Source organism: Bison bison, unplaced genomic scaffold (genome assembly GCF_000754665.1).
Source record: "Bison bison bison isolate TAMUID 2011002044 unplaced genomic scaffold, Bison_UMD1.0 scf7180017864461, whole genome shotgun sequence".
Taxonomy (NCBI): Eukaryota; Metazoa; Chordata; class Mammalia; order Artiodactyla; family Bovidae; genus Bison; species Bison bison.
The window spans coordinates 5,868,128-5,878,867 of NW_011495023.1; the positions used below are offsets into that span (position 1 = coordinate 5,868,128).

The window sequence follows — 10,740 nt, forward strand, 5'->3', positions numbered from 1 at the left end:
CCTCGCATCCCGGCCCCCGGGCGTCCGCGCGCTCAGGCCCCAGCCCGAGGCCGACTCGAGGTGCTTCTCCTGCGGCCCGAGCACCCAGCTCCGGAAATGCCAGGGATGCAGATAGAGCAGAATTTGCTTTCCCTTTGTATCACGTCAAAACGTGCCAGGTTCTGGTGGCTGGAACCGCCTAAAACAACCGGAACCCCTGGGAAGCGGGGGCATGCTCCTGGATTTTCGATCGAAGAGCCGTAAGGAAGTTTTACGATAAATTTGGAGTCCTGGAACAACCCCTCGCGGTTGGTAAATATCTGCGGGGAGTGTGTGGCGTCTGCAGCAGCCGTGGGGCTGCTGGGCTGGAGGACAAATGGAAGAAAGCGGCCCGAATACTCTCAGCTCCCAGCCCCCACCTCAGACCTTTTCTTCTCCCTCCTGGAATGACCTGAGGGACCAGATATTACTTTTTTTGGGTTCTTTTTCACCTTTTCAGTAGAATTGATCGAGGTCCGATCGGTGAATTCCTTATGTAGAAGATGTTGGGACAATCCTGCTGCAGTGTTAAAAATGCATTTTATGAACTCCTCCAACATATCAGAGCGTATGGTTCCTGGGAGTTGGAGATAATCTCAATTCTCTTTCTGTGAATTATAGCCAGTATTACTTTGTCTTGCAGGATCTTTTATCAAGCAGAAATGCATCGAACAACCAGAATCAAGATCACTGAGCTAAATCCCCACCTAATGTGTGTTCTTTGTGGAGGGTACTTCATTGATGCCACAACCATAATAGAATGTCTACATTCCTGTGAGTACCAAGTTTTAGACCTTTTTATGTTGTGCATATTTAACATCTTGTTCTGAAATTTGAAAACTAACAATTCTGGCTATCCTTAAGAATGTTGGTGCAAAGTGAAGAAGTTGTCTTCTTCTCTTGTATTTAGTGACTTTTTTGTTAATGCGTATAATAAAATACTATTGTGTAAGTATTCTCAGGCTATCAACTGAGTTTAATTATAAATACCTTTTGGCAATTACCATTTTGTTACTACTAGTTCCGTGTTTCTGACACTGATTTTATGGTTTAGCATCTAATTCCTGAACTGTAAAAAATTTATGTTTTTACTTCTAGTCTGTAAAACGTGTATTGTGCGTTACCTGGAGACCAGCAAGTATTGTCCTATCTGTGATGTCCAAGTTCACAAAACCAGACCACTACTGAATATAAGGTAAGAAAATGTTTAAAAATCATTGTTTGTAATCTTTATTGGAATTGTAGTACTTAATAAATTATAAATCTATACATAAATATTCAATAAATTGTTGAATTTATTGTTTATTTCTTCACACAAAATTTACCCTTCAGTCTCCATCTGATATGAATGTTTTGTAGAGGGTAGCCCCCTTCATTTCTTGGCCATTTTAATGATGGCTAAACAGATTTTGAGTTTTTTTAACCATCTTTTAGAAATTGAATTAATTTTCCATTTTTGCATTGTTTTTGACCTTGTGACAGGCCAAGAGTGAATCTGTTTAAACTGCTTCCATTCTCTCTTCTTTGTTCTCTTTCATATTAGCTAGTTTGGTCATTTGAAAAGCACACTTCTCTTGGTGAAATGTGAAGAATTTATTAGTGAATAAAATGAAATATTCTTCTAATTTAAGACAGTGCTACCACATAAAGAACTTTTATCCCCATAATTATGTTGATGTAGTTATAAACAGTGTCACAATCAAGTTAAATACTATAACACAAAGAAAACAAAGAATGTGTTGCAACGTATGAACATTATAGTTTTTGCTATATTGAAATTTTATTTTCTAATTTATTCTCTCAGGTCAGATAAAACTCTTCAAGATATTGTATACAAATTAGTTCCAGGGCTTTTCAAAAGTGAGTAACTTGCTTAAAAATAAACATTTTAAAAGTATTTACCAGTTTTACCTGCTACACCAAATATTTGTCTTTTTATTCTCTTTAGATGAAATGAAGAGAAGAAGGGATTTTTATGCCGCTCATCCTTCAGCTGATGGTAAACTCTTTGGAATGGGAAAGACATTTTATTTGGAGGGAGAACTTAATCAGTAATTTATTAAAACTAAGTTTAAAGTACAGTTCTTCTATGTATGTAATATTTCATTTAAATGTTTATTAAAAATTGAATTTTAAAATGTCTTTATAGCTGCCAATGGCTCTAATGAAGACAGAGGAGAAGTGGCTGATGAAGATAAGAGAATTATAACTGATGATGAGATAATAAGTTTATCCATTGAATTCTTTGACCAGAACAGGTAAATTCTTTAGGAAATATGTTTTATGCTGATATATTTATTAGATACATTGTTTGCTTAATAAATTATTTTGCTTTTTAGATTGGATCGGAAAATAAACAAGGACAAAGAGAAATCTAAGGAGGAGGTATGTTCAATGGACAAAAACACATTGTTTAGATTCTCGACTTTATGAGAGTGTATGTTCCCCTTTGGAATATTCTAGGATTGGATGATGCTATCAAATAGAAGAAAATCATCATATTTGATGTTTTAGAGTTGATCTATATCTGATAGTTAATAGATGGAATTTATATGATTATTCTTACAAAATATTTTCAGTAATATTTAATGTTTTGATATACTGAAGAAATCTCTTCATCTAGTGTTTATAATAATAGCACATTCAAAGTATAGTTGAGAACAGTCGAATCTCAGCTTTGGTGTTAGTACCTTTTATCATACTCAGACATCTATCTAATTGACTTAAAAAGAAAAACAAAGTTAGGAATTTAAAAAAATTAACTTTTCTTAAATATGCTTTTAGGTGAATGATAAAAGATATTTACGATGCCCAGCAGCAATGACTGTAATGCACCTAAGAAAGTTTCTCAGAAGTAAAATGGACATACCTAATACTTTCCAGGTATCTACTTTATGGTTTTCATGCATTTGATGTAAATGCTTTTTAAAAAAATTCAGTGACCTTTTTCTTTTTGCGTTCTAAACCCAAAAAAGCAACATTTTTTTTTAACTTGGTACTTTATTTGAAAATAGCTCTTTAAATGTTTGGTATGGATCCTGTTTTATGCTATGAAAGCAAATCCCTTAATGATTTCAAGAAGTTTTTCCTCATTTGAGGTTCCAAGAGGGATTCTTGCTTTGCCCAAATGTTTGGAGAAAGTGTTTTTTAAAAGCGTTTTTTTTTTTTTTTTTTAATCATTTTTGGATTATATTTAGATGATCAGAAAATCTATATTCACCATAATTCTTTGTGATGCTTAATAATTGAAGTGTTGTTTATCAACAGATTGATGTCATGTATGAAGAGGAACCTTTAAAAGATTACTATACACTAATGGATATTGCCTACATTTATACCTGGAGAAGGGTAAGTAAGCATACCTCATGCTCATAGATTATTTTGGTAAGCTGTACTTAAAGATCTAAGACTGATTTGTTTCCCCCCCTCTTAACTTTGTAGAATGGCCCACTTCCTTTGAAATACAGAGTTCGACCTACTTGTAAAAGAATGAAGATCAGTCATCAGAGAGATGGACTGACTAACACTGGAGAACTGGAAAGTGACTCTGGGAGTGACAAGGCCAACAGCCCAGCAGGAGGCATCCCCTCCACCTCTTCCTGTTTGCCCAGTCCCAGCACTCCAGTCCAGTCTCCTCATCCTCAGTTTCCTCACATTTCCAGTACTATGAATGGAACCAGCAGCAGCCCCAGCGGTAACCACCAATCTTCCTTTGCCAATAGACCTCGAAAATCATCAGTAAATGGGTCGTCAGCAACTTCATCTGGTTGATACCTGAGACTGTTGAGGGAAAAAAAATTTTAAACCCTTGATTTATATAGATATCTTCATGCCATTTCAGCTTTATAGATGCTAATACATGTGACTGTCGTCCAATTTGCTTTCTTTTGTAGTGAAGTTAAATTTGACTATAAAAGATGGACTAGATGTGATATTCATATGGACGTTAATGGAAAAGAAAGATCATTTCTCGAAAGAATTAGTTTCAGAGAAAGCAGGCAAGATGTTTTTCTGTGTTAGGACCGATGTGAAATGGTTTCTGTCACCATTGTTTGGATTTGAAAATCTTCTGCAGTGGATATAAACATTGGGCCGTAGTTTGTTAATCTCAACTAACGAAACCTCCATTACATCCTCCTTGATTGTTCTTGTTATTATGCTGTTTTGTGAACCTGTAGAAAACAAGTGCTTTTTATCTTGAAATTCAACAAATGGAAAGAATATGCATAGAATAATGCATTCTATGTAGCCATGTCACTGTGAATAACAATTTCTCGCATATTTAGCCATTTTGATTCCTGTTCGATTTTTTACTTCTTTGTTGCTACGCAAAACCGATCAAAGGAAAGTAACTTCAGTTTTACAATCTGTATGCCTAAAAGCGGGTACTACCGTTTATTTTACTGACTTGTTTAAATGATTCGCTTTTGTAAGAATCAGATGGCATTATGCTTGTTGTACAATGCCATATTGGTATATGACATAACAGGAAACAGTATTGTATGATATATTTATAAATACTATAAAGAAAATATTGTGTTTCATGCATTCAGAGATGGTTGTTAAAATTCTCCCAACTGGTTCGACCTTTGCAGATACCTATGTTTGAGCCTTATCAGCATAGAATATTTTTAACGTGGATATCTAACTTCTGTTCCATTGGAAGCAATTGGCATTATTGTCATATGGATTTTTCTCTAGTAATACCTTTAACTTTTAAAATTAATTGCTGCATTAAAGGAAAACTTTTCACTAAGGGATTTGGAAATGCTGTCGTCATTTCCTGTTGCTTACGATGGTAATTAATGTGTTTTTAAAATGCATATTGATCACTGTAATTCTAAGACCGATTTTGAAATAAGCCAGATTGCTGGAGAAAGAAAATTTTTATCTAAAATTATTTTAATATGTGGCATAGTGGAAATCTCAAATTTAAGAATTGCTTTTACAATTGTAAACAATGGAATTTACCCTCTCTGTAAAGTCTGGAAATAGAAGCAATTTATTGTGAGCTTCTACAGGTATTAGTTTTTAAATAGAGTGAGCATGTTGAATTTAAAATATGAATATGCGCCCCCCCAAATTTTCAGATTGTGTTTTGCTTTGGTCGGACTTGGTGTGTGTTCATCACCCATCAGTTATTTGTGAGGGTGTTTATTCTCGATGAATATTGTTTCATGTTTGTATGGGAAAATTGTAGCTAAACATTTCATTGTCCCCTGTCTGCAAAAGAAGCACAATTCTATTGCTCTGTCTTGCTTATAGTCATTAAATCATTACTTTTACATATATTGCTGTTACTTCTGCTTTCTTTAAAGATACAGTAAAGTTTTATGAAACCACAAAATACATATATTTTTATTTTGACCTAAATTTGTACAGTCCCATTGTAAGTGTTGTTTCTAATTATAGATGTAAATTTAAATTTCATTTGTAATTGGAAAAAATCCAATAAAAAAGATATTCATTTAGAAAATAGCTAAGGCTTTAATAAAAATTTGATATGAAAAGCACAATGTGCAGAAGTTTTGGAAACCCTGTTGTGGATTACACCAGGTAAAGGCTAAAGAACATCCATTGCTGTCTTAGTGATGTTGCTGAGAGTACATGCTTTGTTGTATAATTGCTTGAAAGCCCAATGGAAAGATGTATCTGTTTATTTACTTTATAATCTTTGAAGTAAAAGTTACTCATGTTTGCCAATTTTGGTGAAGTTAACTTATTTTTCTAGGCTTTTCTTCTCAAGTGTTTCATGATGTTATCTAAGACAAGAAAAAAAATTAATGAAAGTTTCAAGTGATGTTTTTACTTTGGATATGACCATGTATATAAAAAATGAAAAAATATTTTCAAAGTCTAAAAACTTCAAGTGCTAGTGGACTGTCATTTGACTTAACACAAAACCAAGTCGTAGGACCAAAACAGAACTCAAAGACTTTACGTCTCAACTTTTTATGGATTTATTTTTGAATTTACTTAGTAAAATATCAGATACTGCATTTATAGCTTACCTAACACTATTTTTCCATCCTTGAAACCATGTCCATTTATTTTGTTTAAAAGAGGAATTTTCCCCCAGTCAATGTGAAAATTGCTTGAGCTTTAAAGGCTATTTCAGCTAAAATTTGTCTTTAAATAAAACAGAAGAAAGATTTCAATGTTTTTTATTCTTGGTAACCAGCCATTACACTTGACAATTAGGCTTTAAAACTTATGCTAAACTACCACTTAAAATTTCAACCTTACAAAAACCCATAGCTGCTAACTTTGTAACTCTTAGTAGTCAATGCAAGAAACGGCTGTAAGTTTGGCTGAAAAGTATTCTGGGATTCTATACCACAAAGTTAGAGCTAAAAATATTCCACAGAAAACACCTAAATTGATTTCACAGATTTTAGCTTAAATGCAAAAAAAAAAGAATGAGGCTGGTTCCTGTTGTGTAAATAGTGATCTATCTTGCTTTACACGTGCATACCCCTTTACAAGTACTTTTTTGCCTTTAAAATTGCCGGCCGTTAATTGCTTTGAGTTGAAAAAAAAAGTTGCCCTTCAGTTGACTTCACCTACCAACCCATAGTGCTTCGTTTCCATATTCGTATGTGCAAATGTTAGGACCTCTGGAGGTACAATGCAACCGGCAGAGTAAACTATTAGGGCTCTTCCTTCATCCTTTCCTCTTATTCTTTTCCCAGTATTAGAGTTGCAGTTCACTTGTGGTCTTTTGGTACACTCACTGTATAGGCCTATGAAAAAGTTTTGGTATGAAAAATTAATAGGAACGTAAAAAGAACCCATGTGAAATCCCATGAAATCTCCACTGGCCAAGGAGAAATGAAAATGTTTGGTTTTTTAAAAATAGCTTATGTTAACTAACCTTTAGAGGAGATAGGATTTTAATTTTAGAAACAATCTGCACATTGAATCTAGTCTCAGAATCCTGAGGTGAAGAAAGTGTTATTTTTGTCCATTTCTCTTTATACTTTAAAAGTTTTAAAAATACACCTTTTTCTTCTGGGTATTCCATTGCCCTGAAATGACAGTTGGAAATTCTGATTTAGTTTAGTGCTCCATGAAATGGAGGCTCCATGTTATTTTGAAATATAAGGATTGTTTCCTCCATACAATTTTACTCGCGTGTTATCCAAAACAAAAGGTCTTGATGAAATGACATTTTAAAGGGCCATTAAGAGAAAGAAAAAAAAAGTATATACCTTTAAGACTTGTAAGGCGTAAAGAGCACAGAACGCAGCTCCAAGGTAAGGCTCTTGGGTTAGATGAAGTCATTTCTTGAGGATGTTTCTTCAAGTACAAAATGAACAGTACAACAGGTGATTATTTCTAAGGTTGCTTTAAAAAAAATCCTGATTCATCCATAATAAATTAAACTGGGACCACAGAATTCAGATAGATGGGTCCTTTACAATGAAGAGAAAGTATCACATAATAGAACCTCCCAGTAGATCAGACGTGGGAAATACCCCGCGAAGCCTTTCCATCGCCTTAAAAATCTCAAGATCGCCCAGTTTTGATTATGAAAGTCTCCGAAAATGTTTACACAGTCGAGTGTTTCCTGTTTCCGCAGTTAATTTTTTTTAACGTTTTTTTCTTCTTTTGGTTCTTGAAACGGATTTCCTTTATTTGCACCAGTTTCTTTTTCTGAGTGTGCAATTTCTAGAGGTCTCACATGAAGACTTCACCACCAACTTTATGTCTTCATCAAGTCGACGACATCAAAAGTCATTTATCACTGGAAAGCCTATTCCAGGATCGTTGGGAGTTTTCTCAAGAAGTTCCAGAGCATGTGGAAAACTCAGGCGAAGTCTCATTTAACCCTCTAGAGGAATAGTAAGCACTCAATAAAACTTCCAATGAACGAGTTAAATTACTTCCATTCTTCTGACTCTTGTCTTAAAATATTCTTTCCAGAGGCTATTAGAAGGGACTTCCCCAAAATAGCAACTGATGTTCCCTCAGATTCACCTACATTTCAATGTTTTAAAAAAGTTACTTCTTGCTCTGTTAGGTCGTCATAAACTCCAAACTTCAAAGTGAACCTCATTTCAAATTCGGTGCGGATTCGGCGCTCTCCAACCCTGTCCTTCTAAGTAAGCTGGAACCCAACTGACCCTCCGAAGGCTGCGGACCAGGGTATTCCCGAGACGCGTAGGGATGGGCGGAATGAGAAAATTACAGAGACGGATAAAGAGGTGACTGGAGTCGGCGATGTCGATCTAGGGGCTCCAGTCTTAGGTCTAAGTGCCCCCAAGAGTGGAAATATTCAAAGAAAGCCTAAGACAGGAGCGCACGGCGCGGCTTGGAACATAAAGCGGGGGCTAGGGTAATTAGGCTGGAAAGAGCAACTGTTTTAAAAAAGAAAGAAAAGGAAAGAAAAAAGGCTTCTTCTCTTCGGGTATCGGGTGGAAAGGGCACAGGACGCCCGCCTGGAGAAAATGACCTTCCTTTCCCGGTAAATGACCTGCCTTCCCAATTAGGGAGCATTCACCGAAAGGACGGGTTAAAGAGGAAACGACCCTTCTCCCCGCTTTATTTTTTAACTAGCAGCACTCCGAGGACTGCAAAGAGCTGCAGCCCAACCCTCCGCCTGGGATCACGCCGTGGGGTTCGGCCCGGCCCGGCTCGCGAGCCCAGGCCGCGGGGCACCGGGAGGCCATTTTGCGCGTGCGCCGCTCGCCTCGCGCCGCCCGCAGCTCGGCGGACTCCGCTCCCGCCAATTTTGTAAAGCTAGATTCTCAGGCCCTAGCAGGCTGGGGAGGAGGGGAAACGAAGACCTTTCTCCAAGTCCGGACCCCGTCGGCGAGCTGCGGCGACAGCCGGGTGCGTGCGACCTCACAAAGCGGCCCCCGCCCGCCGAAGCTTTTCCACCGAGAGGGACACCGAGGCGCGGCAACTGGCCCCCTGTCCTATGTCCCCGGGAGGCGGCGGCTTCGCGTGCAAAGCCCTCAGAAGCGCATCCTTACGGGGGTCATTCCAGATCATCGTCTCGCTTTGCCCTTCTCCCTGTGGCTGCTTCAATCCCTATCCTCTTGCCCCTTCAATAACAAGATGTCCTTGGAGTTTGGGGTTTTGTTGGGAAAAAAATTGTAAGCCAAATTATTAATCAATATAAAACTGCCATCCTGGGGGTTCCTAAAGGCCGAGCTTCGTGGACTGGAAAGGCCGATGGGAGAGAGTCCTTAACCCTCTTAACAGGCTGAACTTGTCTAATAGGTGGAATGGACTCTAATACCCTGGGAAGGAAACTTGACCAGGTGATAGTGTCGAGGAAGTGAGTGGCCGCGCGACAGGAATGTCAAGATCTGGGTGAAGGACCACACTTCGGGACCCAAAGGCGACGCCTAGGTCTCCGGCCAGGGCAAAACTGGAAGGTCCGGCGGCCTGGAAACCCCGGCAGGGTAGAGGATCGAGCGGTCGGAGGTTGGGACGTCGCCTCTGACAGCCACCAGGACGCAGAGGTTTCCTGCAGAGTCCGCGCCTGCCTGATTCTCCGGGGGCAGAAACGCTTTTCTGGCCCAGGACTCCCACGTGCGCCCAAAAACCGGGAGAGAGAGGGACGGCTTGGTGAGAGGGGTACGGGTAACTGCAGAGAAGTGAAAGCGGCCTAAAATGGGCGACACCCGGCGAGTCCTCTTTATCGGCGCAGACTGCAGGGGCCGCCATTTGGTGGCGGATTTCGGTATTTCTGTAGCACGTTGTACTGAACTTCACAACTGGCTGGTCTACGTGGCACGGTGGTTTCGGAACCGCAGTTCTTAAAGATGCAAATTTCCTCTGCCCACCTCCCACCCCCCGCCAGTCTCCAGGGATCCCCTTCCCTCCCCTACCCCTGGTGGAGGGCACGGGGGCTCCGCGCTCCCTCGACCCGGGGCGGGGACCTTTCCTCCGGCTCCACTGGCCTCCACGAACGGCCAAGGGCTAGTGTGATGAGGGGTGGCGCCCAGCGTAGGACGAACGAGTGTTTTCCTCCCCGTTTTCCCGGAGATTGCGAGCCCGAGGCTTTCTCCCCCGAGGAGAATCTCATTTCCTTGGCGGGGCGGTGATGGGTATTGTCTTTTTTGCAGGGACCGCATCCCAGCCCTGGGCTCTCCGCCTCACACCTCTCGGGAGCAAGGAAGAGAAAGGCGGGCCAGGCCTGGCGGGAAGAGACGCACCCGACGAGAGGCGGCTCCTCCCTAGGTGTCGGGTTAGTCTCTCGGACTCGCGATTCCAGCTCGGCCCGGCGCCCTCCGGAGACCCGGGGGAGGTAAACACCTCTCGGGAGTCTCAGGACGTCGGCGGGCGTCACCCTGGGTCACCCTTTCTTCGAGGGTCACCATGAAAAGCCCCCGAAGCGCGAGGTGCCTATCGAGTGGAGAACAAAGGGCCGAGGGGCGAGCGCGAGGCGAGTCCGCGCGCGGTTGCCCTTGGCTGGGCCCAGCTCGGAGGCGGGGGGCACCGGCTGTGCGGACTCCGAGCCCGGAAGGGAGGAGGCGGCAGCGCTGGGAAGTCCGCGGCCCCCGCCTACCCCGGCGGACTGGAAGAGCCCCCAGTCTTCGAGCCAGAGCTGCCATGTTGCATTCGCGGAGGACACCAGTGATTTGACGCTCCCGAGGCAGCGACACCCCCGACCCGAGAGCCCTTTGGGGGAGCCCTACGAGCGTCACAGCCCTAAGGGATGGCGGGGCGCGGGAGGGAACCCGATCCCGGCGGGCTGCGGAGCCGGCA

At 41.1% G+C, this 10,740-nt stretch overlaps 1 protein-coding gene across 3 annotated transcripts in view; it reads left to right on the forward strand.

The window, feature by feature from the left end:
- Positions 1-5,721, forward strand: part of BMI1 (BMI1 proto-oncogene, polycomb ring finger) — a 9,496-nt gene extending 3,775 nt beyond the window's left edge. The window contains exons 1-10 of one of the 3 annotated variants that reach the window (XM_010859908.1): positions 35-239; positions 662-792; positions 1,117-1,213; positions 1,823-1,878; positions 1,967-2,017; positions 2,168-2,276; positions 2,358-2,403; positions 2,803-2,901; positions 3,286-3,366; positions 3,460-5,721. In XM_010859908.1, the coding sequence (XP_010858210.1) occupies positions 97-239; positions 662-792; positions 1,117-1,213; positions 1,823-1,878; positions 1,967-2,017; positions 2,168-2,276; positions 2,358-2,403; positions 2,803-2,901; positions 3,286-3,366; positions 3,460-3,789 (1,143 nt within the window). In that variant the 5' untranslated portion in view covers positions 35-96 and the 3' untranslated portion in view covers positions 3,790-5,721. Of the gene's footprint in view, positions 1-34; positions 292-661; positions 793-1,116; positions 1,214-1,822; positions 1,879-1,966; positions 2,018-2,167; positions 2,277-2,357; positions 2,404-2,802; positions 2,902-3,285; positions 3,367-3,459 lie in introns of those variants that run through there. The other 2 variants (XM_010859909.1, XM_010859910.1) reach the window with 2 other exon arrangements.
- Positions 5,722-10,740: the final 5,019 nt, after the last annotated feature.